Below are 16062 nucleotides of genomic sequence, written 5' to 3'. Positions count from 1 at the left end.
ACGCATCCATCCATTGTCTATACAGCTTATCTTTAAGGGCTACTGGGTGGGATGGAGGCAACCACCGGCTGACATTGGGCGAGAGGCAGGCTACACCCTGGACAGGCTGCCATTCGACCTCAGGGCCAACACACAGAGACAGACAATCACTCACACTCATACCTGTGGGGCAGTTTAGAGTCACCAGTTAACATAACCTGCATGTCTTTGGACTGTGTTTGGACCTGGAGAAAAAACCCACGCAAGTACGAAGAATACATGGTAACTTCACACACAAATGCCTCAGGCTCAAACTGCACAGCAGATTCTAACCTGGGAACCTTCTTACTTACTGTGAGGAAGAAAGGCCATTAAGTGAATGGAGGCTCCAAAAAAAAAGCCTGTGTTTATCACAGACATATACAGTGTGTAGTGTTTACACATGGCATGCCACTGAGATTTAGCTGCTCCAGACCTGTTGCATCTAAGAAGTTATGCAGTCAGTTGAACAGTATGAGACACACACTCTCTCTCTCTTTCTCTCTCTCCCACACACACACACACACACACACACACACACACACGTGGCTCCACCCTGTTGAACTCAGTGAATTCCCTCCCTCCAGCAACACTTTTGGTTGGGAATTTTCTGGAATGTGGGAAACTGCAGGTGAAAAATGTTAAATATGGCCAAATTAAACATCGCAAAACTACACAGAACATCAGCTTGAATGGACTTGTACTGAACCTAGGCTGCATACGCCTTCTCAGTGCTTTATCTAAATACAAATATGGAGTTAAAAAAAAAACAAATTTTAAACGATGGACATTCCAGCATGGACCAGAGAGGAAGCACATCTGTTTAGTAACTTAAACATGTGGCAGAAGGGTGACACTAGCTGGCACACACAGTTTTCACAGTAAAAGCCCCCCAAAATACTCACACACGTCCTTCTCGCCACGGGTCAAGACAACTAGACACCTCCCCTAGCAATTTACAAACGACAGCCCCCTGAAGTCTGTGGTAGCAGGAGACTGTATGCATGTGAGAATCTGCACGTAGCATTCAGACTTTTAGAGATCCAGCCCCAACCAGCAGATGGCCAAAAAGTGAGCCGAAACATCACAGATAAGAGGAGCCACCGGAGTCCAGCTGCTTCTTACCGTCAACTGCACCGGGTCCGACTGCAGAGGTCCCACTGTTCTGCTCCAGGATGCTCACTTTAAGGTAAATGAATCAGATATAACGTGAAAAAGATAGTCTGTCTGATAACTTTGCAGCACTCACATGCAGCTTTCGTGCCTTCTCTCTGCTGTCTTTCTTTTTTTTATTTTATTTTTTCATTTGCAATCACCGCTAACTTCCGTTTTATCAAACATTTCCACTAGTTAGGTTAACGTTAGCATGCTAAGCTAGCTGAAAACTAAGCTAACTCGGAGAAAACTTTTATTTGTTTAGATGTTCTCGGCGGCAGCGAATAACGCCGTGAGACTGAATCGATTAACAGGGAGTGAAACAAGCAAAATTCAGTTATTCCAAATCGAAAATAGCCAGAAATGGAAACCAAGCTCGTGTTTTTTTTTTTTTTTTTTTTCTTCCTGTGAAAGCAGCTTCAGTGTTGTGGCATTCCAGTGCAATGCAGCGTGGGATGCTGCTGCCTTCACTCCCAATAACATCACAATATTCACGGATTTAATACATTAACAGTCACATCTTCAGTCCCGATTTACACTGCAGTGAGTCCACAGTTCAAGACAGGTAGAGGATAAAAGCCAACATTCAGTTGACACTTATTTTTTTAATCTTATAATCCTGTTGCGTGGCCAAGCTAGTTATCTAAACTAGTTTGCGGGTAAACAAAAAGCAGCAGCTGCCTCTCAGGACTCAGAATCCCCGCTGTGCTCAGTAAGTTTGCTGGGGGTTACTGTCGGGTTACTGTCGGGTTACTGCAGGTAAAATCCTGCCTGACTCCATCGGATTGTGTGCAGCTTTCACATGAGTTTCCCCGGCGGGGAGGGGCGAAGACGTGGCAGTCCTCTCCCATCCACATCCTGTGTTATCCGACTCCACAGCTTCACTCCCAGGAAAACTTTGGAGAAGACAGTCGTCATGAAGGCGATTTTATCTGCGAAGAAGCTACTAGATAGAACACATGGTACACATAGGGACAGGACTAGTCTTACATGTGCTCAAAACTTTGTTCAAAAACTGCTGAGACTGCAGCGAGACACTTTTTGTGGCATCATTTTGTGCAGAAATTGCATTCAGTAATAATTGTAAAGTCATGATAAACCACACATGAATCATTTTATGGAAATAATATTCCTTCTTTTTTTTTAAATTAAAGGTTTCTGCTTCTGGAAATTTTCCCTGCAGATACTGTTTGATAGCTGTTTACGGCATGAGAAGAATTTTTCATAACTGTTTTTCTTTTTTTAAATCAAAGAGAAACTCATCTTTCTTTCAAATTCTTTATTTTTGAATATCTTATTTCGGAAATCCGGTCAAACTTTTATTCTGAGAGAAAAGAAACTCTTCTGTTCTCTCGATTATATTTAAATTTCACGGCTAAAAGTAACTGGTGCAGTCCTGCTCTCAGAAAGTCACACTTGGTAAAGTATGAGATGGTAGAAAGTGACAGGAAAACAGTGAAAAAAATCCCTGCTATACAATGAACATCACAACTAATCGTCTTTCATTGTAGGACTTTCTGTGGGAGCCCTGTGACGTATCCTCTTTTTCCCTCAATCAGCATGAGGCTGTGAGACAAGAAAGCCTCCTAATAAACAAGTCTGAACAAACGCAGCCCAAGTTGCACATAGTTTGAGATGTCAGAAGAAAAAAAAAACTCTCAGGCAAATGTTGCACCAAAGAGTTTTTCTCTGACCTGTTAAAACAAATGGCCTCTCAAATGTCTGGATGATTTAACGTTAAATGAGGCCAGGAATGTTTTGTCAGTTCGTGTGTGTCTGCACAAAAACACTCTCACTACCACTCACTCTCTAACTGTTATACTAGCAGATTTAATCTTGACATTACACTTCTACATTATTATAACAAGAGAGACACAGTAGCTGTCGCCCTGTCATCACAATAATTACATTCTGCTGAGTTTTCATCCTGGAAATTTAAGTGTCACACACACAGTAATGGTTATTTTGGACTGAGTTGCACCGCAGATTTTGGAAATACAGTAGCAACAGTCGGGGATTATGGTAACTTGCATCTTGCCTTTCAGTTTTCTGCTTAAATCTGAATTTAATGTAATGTAATTTTGCTTTAATCAACTACGTGGAGCTCTGACAGATTAAATTTCCTTCCTCTCCGCTGCCTGCTGCTGACCTAAAATGTCATATGAGGTAATTCTTTTATTTTTACCGGAGGATTGTCGTTGTGGCAAAGTCAGAACCTGCCCAGGCCTGTTGTCTGCCTCCACTGAAAGGCATTACACATCTGATCCGCTCAGATACACGTTTCATGCATGACCTTTACTTTGCCACTAGTTGTATGTCCCTCTGTGTGTGTGTGTAACAAGCAAGTGTTTGGATGGGTTCTTGTGTGCGCAGTTGTGTATGTAATGGGCATTACATACACAGTACAGTACAGTCACTATTGTACCTGACGACGGAAAAAAAAAAAAACAGCTAGCCTCCACATTTCGTACCATATTCAGCTATTATACAGTCAAGAAAGATTGTAGAAAAATTCTGTTAGTGTCCCAGAGTACCTTTTCCTTCTCTACCAAAGTCAGGGGTCAATAAAGTATTTTTGAATCTAAGCAGCTCACTTATAGATCTAGAAACAACATAGCCACAGCAGGGCTGAAAATAATGATCTTCATTATCAATCAGTCTGCCAGTTATTTTGCATTTAATCCATTTATTGTTGGGTCTATAAACATCAGAAAGCAGTGAGAAATGTGAAATATTTAGTTTCTTTTTTACTTAGAGTCCAAAAATTTGAGAGATATTCAATTTACTGAAATGTAAGAAAAATTATTTCATTTGAGAGCTTAATGAGATGATGATTTAAGAGATCAATGGAGTATAGTTGAATGTTTCTATGTTTTTTTTATTAGTTAATCAATCAGCAGCTCTAAACCAAGGTGTGATTTCAGTCAGAAACTGAACCTGTAGGTTCTTTCCACTAAATTAGAAGCTGCTGTAATGAAAGTGTTTGTTTACCGCACATTTTTTAGCTTTGTCAGAACAGTAGCTTCCGTTATAAACCCCTAAATGTATATGTATTACCTCTGCCGTGAATTCAGTTTGAGTCTCTCAATCAAAGGCATCAGAGTAGTGTGAGAATTTGTCTGTTAGTGACTTCATGACTCAGACTTTGTCTTTGTTATGTCTGTTATCACCTCGCCAAAAGAGAAACACTGAGGCCCGTTCGCACAGTTCAGGACTTCTGTTGTATGATTTAGGAAAATTGTGATTCTGCTGGAATTGTTTCTTTCCACCACTTTCTTCCACGTCTCCTTTGTTTTTTGGTAGCATTGGAAGCACTGAGTGACACTGTAGTTTAGAAAGTTTCAGCTTTAGGCACATTTTCAGTCCCGTTTGTTAGTTAGGTGGTTAACAGGATACCTAAAAAAAAATGTGTCAACAAATTTATATTAAGAATTTCTTAATTTTTAAAGAATTTTACATTCGTTTTGGTACATGGTATCCCAGCATATCTGTTGTTATGTGGTTTTTGATGTAGATCCAAATACAGATGCATTTTGAATTACACATTGTCATTTATTACAATAACGAAGGTGTTATTGTCCCAGCAGGCCTTCTGCTAATTCCCAGTTTCAACTACAAATATGTGCACATACCCTTAAGATACACTGTGTCTACACACATTCACACCTCACTGTGTGCCCGCACATTTCTTTCTGCAAGTCTGTCTGTGTTCTCATTTAACTTCTGCCTTTATGGTTAGAACGACAGCAGTGCCACTTCTCACAGGCCGAAGCCCTGGTAGCTGTTATGGCTGTGCCAACTCCAAACCCAACCCGGACACAGTGACAGCAACCACTGACTTATATTTGGCTTTGTGTGGTGGTTGGGTGGCTACACTTCAAAGAGGATTTAAGAGATCCTCCCAAGTTTTTTAGTCAAGGCTCTGACTAACTGACTACTCTGTTCACTCTGACTTTTGCAGCTTGCGAATATATATTTTCATTTCTGTCTGTTTTTCCTAAGCGGACATTTCACCCAAATCACACAAAATGTTGCCACTTTGCCCCTTTACCCCTTTGCACTATTTAACCCTGCAGATTTCCCCAGGTTTTGAGGTAACTGCTGCTGAGACTTCTGCTCACTCAACAGCACTATGCCTCTCCATAAATAATGTCCCAGACAGTCACTCTAGACAATCCACAGACCTCGCTGCCAACAGTTTTCAGTGGGAAGTGTTTTCTGTGCAGGAAAAAACAAAGTTAAGCTGTCCACAGTGCGTCTCTGGATTATCCGGTTTTAAATTGTGCTAACAACCAGGTTCTTAATTCAGCTGAAGCAGAGCGGTTCAGGACAATAGGGGAAGCAGTAATCTGGATGATAAGTTAGGTCAGGAATGTTTGATGTAGCGCACAGGGTCCAACATCTGTCTGATTACTGTATATGCCAGTAAAGTCAATTCTGTGATTAACCTCGATGACATTACTGTTTGATATGCATAATTTCGTTTCAAGTTAATGTATTGAACAATGTAATATAATAATTCTCTCATTCCTTCTTTAGGATGGAGCTTCCATGTTGGTGTTTATTGTTGCTAAGCTGCCTGCAGTCGCTCTCAGCCCACAATGATTTCTTCACCTCCATTGGTAAAGCTATCAAGTACTAGTGCTGTAAATAATTGGTCCCTCTGCTGACTTCACTTTTAGTATTATTTTTTTAGTCATTCATGTTTTACCACACTTACATCTGATAAGATCATCCATGCCCTTTGTAATGACTCATTGCAGCACTGATGGTGAAGTATTTCTGATTTGTGTTCCTCAGGCCAGATGACAGATCTGTTGTACACAGAAAAAGACCTTGTGACCTCTCTAAAGGACTACATCAGAGCAGAGGAGAACAAGCTTGAGCAGGTCAAACGGTGAGTTTGTGGACACAGACGTGCACACACGCATACAATGTCACACTCACAAGCGAGCACACAAACAGTACTCAGCGTTCATGATTAATAGTTTACTGTGGCTTGTGGATTCAAGTGTACTGATTTTGTGACAGGTGGGCTGACAAGTTGGATTCGTTGTCGGCCACAGCCGTACAGGACCCCGAGGGCTTCCTGGGTCACCCCGTCAATGCCTTCAAACTGATGAAGAGGCTGAACACAGAGTGGGGGGACCTGGAGAGCCTTGTACTCAGTGACACCACTGATGGTATGGATAAAGCAGGCCTGGTTCAAGTAATGATTCTGTACTAACTGAGGATGCTGCTAATACTGTTTGTGGGTTGACTTAGCCAGATGCTATGTCAAGTGCAACGTATGGTTGGTATATATTTCTGCAGTGAGCTTACCTTTTGTCCTGAATTTCATGATAGTGATCCCCAAGAAGATAATAACTAACACAAAAGAGGTTTTTCCCATTCTGTTCAATTTTGGTCTGCTCCAGGGCTTTCTGTTAATTTCCTAGGACCAAACGATCATGAAGCTGCCGAATCAGTGCAGCAAAGTGTATCTGCAGAAATGTGTTTGGTTTGTTTTCCAAAAAAACAACCAAAGGACTTTTAAAAGATCCTTATTAATCCAAAGAAAGCTGCATATGTTTGCTTGTTTACAGCAATGCTATACTGCTCACTCATATTTGGTATATTTTAGTATTAACAGCCAGCTCAACATGAGTTATTAAGGGAGAAGACAACATGACTCATACATTCTTACCATATGTCTGGCTTAATATGAATGTCACTGTCACTCAAGATTGAAATCACTGCAATCCAGTTATGACTCGCTAGCTGCCCCACCGCCCTTTATTGTCCACTTGTCTGGTTGTTTTGCATCCCATACAGAATCATTCGACTATATCTTTCTCTGTCCTTCCTTGTCCATCTTTCTCAGGATTTATTTCCAACTTGACCATCCAGAGACAGCACTTCCCCACAGATGAGGACCAGACTGGGGCTGCGAAAGCTCTCCTCAGGTTACAAGACACCTACAGACTCGATGCCAACACCATCTCTACAGGAGACCTACCTGGTGAGGGCTTTAAATTGCATACCGAAAGTCACAGTTAATAGCCGACCGTATGGTGATTAAAACATTTTCCTTAGTTTTTGTATTATTTGCACAATAGAAGAGATGGTTCACCTTTCTTCTATGTGATCCTCTGTTTACTAGGAGTGAAACACAAGAGCCTGATGACAGTGGAGGACTGTTATGAGCTGGGGAAAATCGCCTACTCCGATGTGGACTACTATCACACAGAGCTGTGGATGGCCCAGGCCCTGAAACAGCTTGATCAGGGAGAGGAATCCACTCTAGATAAGGTCACGGTGCTCGACTACCTCAGCTACGCCATCTACCAGCAGGGGGAGATAGCGCGAGCCCTGGAGTACACCAAAAGGCTGCTTCAGCTGGGTGAGTCCCTCCACACTAGAAAGTACTTCTCCAATTTTTAAAAAGCATACTGGGAGGCATACTTTACTTTTACTGTATGTGTGATAGTGATGTTATCACTTTGGACTGATATACATACATAAATATTAGATCGATTAGGAATTGGTGCACATTTCTTATCAGTTGCACATACTCCAGACTTTATTTTCTGTAAGTAGATAATACTGTAAAAATGCAGAAATGGCCTTAATTCTACCAAACACACAAAGACATTACTGAGAAAGAAAAGCAGATCAGGATCGATTATCTCAATTGTCATAATTAAGTCAGCAAGTAAATTGGATAAATTAAGCAGTAAATGAGACATTGACTTTTGTTTGAACTGAATGACATACTAAACAGGTGAAGCAGAGGCCAACATTTCCAAGCCCCTCAGACATAAACTGTCTACATCATTACCATGGCAGGGCCAAAATATTCACGCCATTGGAAGTCTGGGAAGTTTTGTCTTGAAACAGTATGCTGTTTGTTCTGTGCCACCCCGCAGTCAGATGTTCGTCTGATGGTCTGAAATGACTTCACTTTAGTGTAGTTTAGCTCTTTTGGAATCACAGTGACTTGTATGGAGTCAAGATTAGACTGTATGGGAACCCTTCTGTTACTGAGTGGGGTTATTCTTAACAGAATTGATTGACAAGTTGGTGATTGGTTTAAAAATGAATTCACTCTTGTGCTACTCCTACCAGCCTTGACCTTGGCTCTTTTTACCCACATTCAGTTTCTAAACAAGTCCCCTAGTTGCATTCTCTCTTGATTAATAATCTTGATAATGAAAGGTTCGATGTAAGAAACATTCATTTGAAACACTGCTCGGATGAAGCCTCGGTGATGACTTTGTTATTCTACATTTTCCTCCAAGTGAGCCCCTGAATTAATTCGTCCTCTTTGTACATCTTGTTTCTGAGAACTGGATAAGGTCAGACTGAATAAATAGCATATAATTATGTCATGTTGGAAGCTCAGCTATTTTGATTGCAGGGGGTGTGATATTCTTAGGTGACATTGCCGCAGTCATCACTGTTTGTAATCACCACTATTATTTTCTGTTGGTCTCTCATTTTCCCATTTTTAGACCCAGAGCACCAGCGCGCCAAGGGCAACCTGAAGTACTTTGAGTTCCAGTTGGAGAAGCAGAAAAAGGCCCCGGAAAATGTAGCTCAAAAACAGAAGGAGCAAGGGAAAAGAGAAACAACTGAAAAGAAGTCCAAGAAGAAGCAGGTCCCAGAGAGGAAGAAGTATGAGATGCTCTGTCGTGGGGAGGGCAACAGAATGGTGAGAAAGACTCAGAGATGAACAGAAAGCCTCAACTTCTAGCTTAGAAAATACGCCTCTTTTTCAACTGCTTTGTTCCCCGATTTCCTTTTCTCACAACCAGACCCCCCGCAGGCAGAGCCGGCTCTTCTGTCGTTACTATGACAACAATCACAACCCCAGTTATGTGCTGTCACCTGTCAAACAGCAAGATGAGTGGGACCGCCCCTACATTGTCCGCTTCCTTGACATCATCTCCGACAAAGAAATCGAGAGAGTCAAGAAACTGGCAAAACCACGTGTAAGCGATTCTCTGTAGTTTCTGCGCTCCCATGATGCCATATGATGCATGTTTAAAGCTGGAATGGCGGCTTTGCAGTTAACTGGGATCTAGTAGGATAACTCGATAGGCTTTTTCAATTTGTGTTATGTGGTTTAGTGTGTAGAGGGGTGAGAGGTCAAAGCTGTGAGGCTTGTCGATGTGATTATGCGAGTTAGGCAAGCACACAGGCACACACGCCTGTATGTGTGTGTGGGTAAATCGTGTCCCTGGCTTCACAGCTACGCAGGGCCACCATCTCCAACCCCATCACAGGAGTGCTGGAGACGGCTCCATACCGGATCAGCAAAAGGTAAGGCACAGCCTGGAGCTGCAAGAACAGAGGGTGTATAGGAGAGAGCTGAGAGGGAGGAAGTTTCCACCTCCTCCACAACTCCTCTCATTTCGCCTCCGTATTCCCGTCCGTAACTCGTATAACTAATTTTCTCTTCCCTTCCAAAGCTTAAAGGCTCCTGAGCTGATTGCAAATATATTATGGTGCTTTTCACCAGTGATGCAGAGAAAAAAACACATTCGTAGAGCTAATGCATATTCAATTCTTTGGGGAAAAAAGTTTGGATTGCACTGTTGTAGAATCTGTTGTGGACATATTTCTGCTCAGGAGTCTGCTACAGAAAGGTAACACAAGAAGACAGAGGAGGAGGAAAATGTGTTACTTTTTCTACTAGATGATCTTAACATAGTTGCTTTTAGTGAGTCAGGAGGTGCGTCAAAGGCAAGCATGAATACCCCACTGGTAAAGTGGTACTTTGGTTTCTAGCACTGCCATGTGGAACACTCTCTTGGCCCTTCTTAGGAACAACATTGACAACTAGTGACCGGATCTGCTTTTCTTTTCTCTCCCTCTTTCCACTCATCCTCTTGTGTGTATCACATTCCATCCTTCCTTCCCCTTTTATCTTCTTTTCCTCAACCTCTGTGTCCTCGTGCTGCGGAAACTACTGTAGTTAAGGCGAGCCACGGTGCATGACCCCCAAACTGGGAAACTTACCACGGCCCAATACAGAGTCTCCAAGAGGTAAGGGGTCCCAGGTTACAAGGAGGGCCACAATGCCTTCCCTTCCTCCTCCTCCTCCTCCTCCTCTTCCTCATCCACCTCCTCATTTTTGTCTCTGTGCCACAGCAGAAACACTCATTCAGCCTTGCAACCCAGTGACCACTGTGGAAGAAATGAAAATATTACACTACACCTGGAGAACAAACATCGGAGGAGTTTTAATTTGGTTTAAGTGAAAACTTAACTGAGCTAAATCGAAGCTCAAACCAAACTTAACCATCCTCTGTTGTTTTTCGGTGTAGCTGAAATATTCTTTGTTCTTTCTGTTTACTCAGTGATTTAGGGATTTTCATCTATATGCACATTTGTGACTAGCTGTTATCTTTCTCCCGACCATCCTTCTCCAGGTTATTTGAGATCCAGAGCACCAGATCTCTATTTCACATTGTGCCTCCCAGGAATGAGTCTGTCTCACATCGTCGTATGAGCTTTTTACAGCTTCTATGGCTCTACTACGCCTCTTTACCTTCCATATCAGCAAGAGAGATTAAGAAACAAGGCTTGAGTCTGGATGCAAATGTTTAAAAACGGGATAGATGTATGCTTCAAATGTATAGAAAGAAAGGTTGTAATTACCCTGCAGAGTCTTTACGTTAAGCAGGTGGCACCGTGTAGTTGAAATGACTGCTCCATATTACATATCGCCTGTTATAAGTTAAACTTACACCCCACCCTAAAAACATCACCATCAAAATTACCAAGTCTCTTTGGTTTTACTGCTCTTGGTAATTCAAGTTTGGGGGCCGTGTGCACTTGCAAGGGTGTGGTGTCCCTCTGATGTTGTGTTCATGTTAGGCAGCACGTATTTCCGAATTTGGTGAATATCAAGTGACCAGACAGACAAACAGAGGGATGTTCTCAAAAGTGCTTGACCGCCTTCTGAACTGGCTGCAGGACACATCAGGAAAAAATTAGTTGGCTCACATTTGGTCCAGCATCCCTTCGTGAATGTGACTTATTATCAACACTAACTCTCAATAAGAAAAGATGACTCATCTCCCTCTCATATACACACACACACACACACACTTCACAGTAGATCTGGAGAAAAATCCCCTAAATTTCAGAGTTGAGAGACTCCTTCGTTCTTTGTCTCTCAAGTCAAATATGTGTTGGTAACTTCATGTGAACTGCATCTCCAATTTAGAATATTATGTGTGGCGGATGGCATCTATGTGGATACTGTGGCCTTGTAATGCATCAGCCAGACAAAATGCCAGTTTGAATTTTACGATGTGGTCTTCAGAACCACAGCTGTGTTAAGGTTTAAAAACTCCATGAGAGAGAGTTTGTTTCCGTGGCCCGGTCATATTATCAGAGGCCGGTACTGTCAGGAAAGTTAAATCCACGTTCTCAACCAGACTCTAGTGTGAAATGTACACATGCTTAGAGATCAGAACATACCTGTGCCCTGAGCTGATTGGAGATTCTGAATCTTGTGCCGGTTTCCTATTTCTCATTTTCTTCATACCTCCACTTCACTTCTTCTATCATCTGAATGTACTGCCCAACTTCACTTTCTTAATGTGCTTTTCCTTGGCAAGTTTTCAGCATGATATGTCTCCGTCTTCTGAAGAAATCTTTACTACCATCTAGTGGACAAATATGTGCATCACACACTGTACTATCTATATAGCATGTTCCTCTTCTTTCTCACTTGTTCTGCTTTCCCTCCTGTATTCCAGTGCTTGGCTAACTGGCTACGACGATCCAATGATTGACCAGATCAACCAAAGAATTGAAGATCTCACAGGACTGGAAATGGACACTGCAGAGGAGCTGCAGGTAAATAGTTTTTTCTTTGATTTTGATTCTAGTTCTTACAAGGCAAGACCTTACTGAATAAACATTGCTTATATACACCCCCTGCCCCTCAGTGAGCCTCTTTTTGTGTGTGTTAGTCTGTTGAAAGCCTGATTAGTTTACTGTGAGATTTGCATAATATTTTATTGATCTCTACAGGTTGCAAATTATGGTGTTGGCGGTCAATACGAGCCTCACTTTGACTTTGGAAGGGTGAGACCTACTGTAATTCAAGTTTCTAAAGAATGTACAGCAATGACCATTAATGACCATTAAACCTGATGTTGACTCTGTCCACAGAAAGATGAGCCAGATGCCTTTAAAGAGCTGGGCACAGGGAACCGCATAGCAACATGGCTCTTCTATGTGAGTAACCTCTTGTTAAATACACCTTAAGACTCACTGACACTTTCACTGCGATCAAACCATCTTAAACTCCTCAGCGTGTCAGAAATGCTGGAAAGTTGTTTAGTCAAGACCCTAAAGTTTTCAAAAATATATCCATAAAAACAAGGTATCGTGGTTTTGAACACTTCACACATTAAGATTCATTGAAGCGTTTTGACTGTGTAGTTTTTGTTTTTGCTTGTTCTAAGTGTGAAGTATGTGATTTGTATCAACTTTAAAACCACTTAAGGAAAAATCATATAAAAGGGTCTAAATTCAGGATAAAAAAAAAGGTTTAATTGGAGTTTTATTAGACTGTGCCTGTAATTATTTACATGTACTGTACATAAACTTAAATTAATCTGAAAGCCAACATTACTATTAATAAAAGCAGCAGTTATTCGAAGTGACTGAAGGAATTTCATCAGGGTTGAACTTAACAAAGTTGAGGGTAGGTTTAATTAAATGAGGCATTCACCAGGCAGTGTAGTGAACTCTCTCACCCCACATAGTGATGGAGTAAAATGTTGCCCCTGCGGTTCCCATTTCACTGGCGAGTATGTCTTTGCTCAGCTTGTGTACAAGCTAAGCAAAGACATACTCGCCAGTGAAATGGGTGGATGACGCTCACCATAAATCTTCATATGTGGTTTTGCTCAGGGTGACACCCCGGTAGTACACACCGAGCACTATCTGTCATCTCTGACTGCCGGCTTTGCCAGTGTGCAAAATCTTTTGCTTTTACAAAAGTAACATCTGAATTAAAGTCAGGACTTGTTATTTGATGCAGTAATTTACTGGAATGAGGAAGGGGGGGAAAAAAGTACAACCCATGATGTTTTCTGTAAACGGTGCCACAAAATAGATTATCTATTATACCCTTTTGTATAATAGATACAAAAGTGCAGTCTGTGTTATGTTTAGTGTTTGTACTTTTGTTGTACTCTGGTAGAAGCAAAAGACAAATTTTCACTGGGGTGGACAATAAAGTCTACCTATCTACTGACCCACCTACCTACCTAGACAGTTTTCATGGATCACAACAATACAGGCAGCGTTAATTGTGTGTTTTGCAAGCTGCAATCATTCCTATAGTAACTTCTTCAGTCCTATTGTCCCTTAGCTTCCACAAATGTACTCAGGAATGATTTGATTGGAGACTGACCTGTCCCTTGCCTTGTCTTGTCTCTTGTTGTAGATGAGTGATGTGGCAGCCGGCGGAGCCACAGTATTCCCAGATGTTGGTGCTGCAGTGTGGCCCCAAAAGGTAGCCGCTTATGCTCCACCACTTATCACAATACTGTGTTACTGACCCAGTAAATGTGTCTGAACTGGTCACAACATAAAGCCCACTAAATGCTGTAACGAACTCCCGGGTGTTATAGTTCATTTTGATGTATAGTACGCACTAAAAATATTCATTACGCTCTATTATGTTGTTTTCGCCACTCGCTGAGGAACAGGACCAGTTAGTCAGCACATTCAGTACACTCACTCACACACTATCCCTCTCACACACACACACACACACACACATACGACACAATCCTCTAATAGGGTAACATTTCCTTGCACAAACCACAAACAATTGGCTATTTTTTTTTATTTCTGTCATAGATAGTTTCTCACGTCCCTATACATACACACACACACACACACACACACACACACTACTCAGCATGTTTAACCATCAATTTAACAATCACTCATTAACAAACAGGTGTTTTAGGAGGCTGAAGCTGACTTTTCTGAGATCCCTGACTGTTCCTGAACGGGTTTCCAACACTGCTAACCTCTGTGTGTATTTCAGGGCACTGCAGTGTTCTGGTACAATCTGTTTCCAAGCGGGGAGGGAGACTACAGCACCCGACATGCAGCGTGTCCGGTGTTGGTCGGCAACAAGTGGGGTGAGCTCCTGTTTGTCTTGTTCCCTATAAAACCATCTATAAAGATCTGAGTAAATATCTCTTATGAGGCCACAGTATTTGCTTAAAAGTAATTTAACCCGGTGTCATAACCAAGAGGTTTTTTTTTTTTTTTTTTGTCAATTCTGTTTATTGAATTTTACATATAAAAGTAGCAATTACAGTCATACATTCAATAACATATAGCTATTGTAATTCAGAACAAACAACAAACACCCCCTACCCCCCACCCTGGCACATATCCCCTCCAAAATAAAAAGTTGATCAGGAGGACAAAATGAATAATCACCACAAGTGAAAAGTAAATATATAAGATAAAAAATAACATAAAATGGGAGAAAAAAAAGAAGTAAAGAAGTGAAGAAAAAGAATCAAAAACTACACAGTGCTCAGTCCACAGGAATATGACATGCTGTGTCATTAACATGTGATAAAAAGGGATTCCAGGTCCTTTCAAATTTACTACCAGTACCAGACAGGGTCAGCCTGACTTTCTCAAGTTTAACAAAATATAGCACCTCTTTAATCCATCTTGTATGGGTAGGTGGAACTGCAGATTTCCATTTCAACAATATCAATCTCCTAGCCAATAGAGTTGTAAATGCTATCAAGTCCATACTAGAAGAAGAGAGGTTAATCTGACAGGGCAACACACCAAACAAAGCAGTAAGCATATTAGGAGTAACACTTCTCCCAGTGACCTTAGATAATGTGTCAAAGATTTCAGACCAAAATCTTTTCAAAGAGGGACAGCACCAAAACATATGTGCATAATTTGCTGGACTTTGTCGACATCTATCACACAGAGGTGACACTGTTTCAAACGTTTTTGCGAGACGTACTTTGGTGTAATGAGCTCGGTGTAGAATCCTGCACAGGGTGAAACTGTGTTTGGCACAAATAGATGACCCATGTACTCTTTTTAAGATCTATAACCAAGAGTTAAATAAGAAACTAATTGTAAACATCTGTACTGTCTGCTAAGTAATCAAAGGGCTAGATTAAGGTTGTGATCATTGTCTTTTTTCTCTTTCTTTAGTATCAAACAAATGGATCCATGAACGAGGCCAGGAGTGGCGGCGACCTTGTAGCCTAAGTGAAACTGAATGATAGAAATCATCACCCCCCCCGGCTCCCTTCCTACCCCCTTCCCCGTGAACGACCCCGGACCCCCAGAACACTGCTGCAGATCACAGATGATACAGTCGGATACGTTGGGGTCCAAATAGCTCGCTCCCTCTCTACAAACACTTCCCCCTTTTTTTTCCCTCAGCTCACAGTCTGAGCCCGGAGATTGTTTGGGTTAATAAACCAGCCCCTGGACAGTATTAGCATCGCAGTGACAGATATAATGGTCGTAAAGCTGTAGGACGGTTTTTGAAAAACACTCGTGTTCATTTCGCTCCCGTGTGTCCCTCTTTGCACTCTGTATGAACTCTAGCTCTGTGGTGAGGTTATCCTTCAGTGATGACTGTAGGGACCAGCTTCCCTCCTGTCAGTGTAAACCTTTAAAGGTACAGTTCACATTTTTAAGAGGCCTGTCTGATTCCTGATTGTATTCCTTTCACTTCATTAGCAGGTCTGAGCCTGTGATGTGATGAAATGAAATGAAATGACGTTTTAAAATCATTTTAAACAATGAAAACTCCCAACGGTTCCAAGCTATTTCTCTGCAAAATGACATGCACCACCTTTAAAACAGTTC

The 16062-nt window shown here is 41.6% G+C and overlaps 1 protein-coding gene across 2 annotated transcripts; it reads left to right on the top strand.

Annotated features, from left to right (window-relative positions):
- The first annotated feature begins 1193 nt into the window (after positions 1-1193).
- p4ha1b (prolyl 4-hydroxylase, alpha polypeptide I b) lies at positions 1194-15512 on the top strand. 2 transcript variants are annotated; one of them, XM_070841124.1, is made up of 15 exons: positions 1194-1207; positions 5713-5795; positions 5974-6070; positions 6205-6356; positions 7037-7174; positions 7316-7555; positions 8667-8866; positions 8970-9146; positions 9407-9477; positions 11928-12027; positions 12205-12258; positions 12346-12411; positions 13631-13699; positions 14243-14339; positions 15397-15512. In XM_070841124.1, exons 1-15 carry the CDS (start codon positions 1194-1196, stop codon positions 15465-15467), a joined length of 1629 nt encoding a protein of 542 aa, XP_070697225.1. In that variant the 3' UTR covers positions 15468-15512. The 2 variants fall into 2 exon arrangements, with proteins under 2 accessions (XP_070697225.1, XP_070697226.1); XM_070841125.1 differs by lacking the exon at positions 9407-9477 and adding an exon at positions 10133-10203 and having other exon boundaries at positions 1198-1207.
- The last annotated feature ends 550 nt before the right edge of the window (positions 15513-16062 follow it).

Source organism: Pempheris klunzingeri, chromosome 12 (assembly GCF_042242105.1).
Source record: "Pempheris klunzingeri isolate RE-2024b chromosome 12, fPemKlu1.hap1, whole genome shotgun sequence".
Classification (NCBI taxonomy): domain Eukaryota; kingdom Metazoa; phylum Chordata; class Actinopteri; order Acropomatiformes; family Pempheridae; genus Pempheris; species Pempheris klunzingeri.
This window is presented reverse-complemented; position numbering and strand designations above follow the sequence as displayed.

Excerpts from the sequence above, each read along its gene's own strand:
- p4ha1b (XM_070841124.1), top strand. Across the intron at positions 5,796-5,973 it reads TGATTTCTTCACCTCCATTG|GCCAGATGACAGATCTGTTG; the intron begins GTAAAGCTATCA and ends TGTGTTCCTCAG. Across the intron at positions 12,412-13,630 it reads TAGCAACATGGCTCTTCTAT|ATGAGTGATGTGGCAGCCGG; the intron begins GTGAGTAACCTC and ends CTCTTGTTGTAG.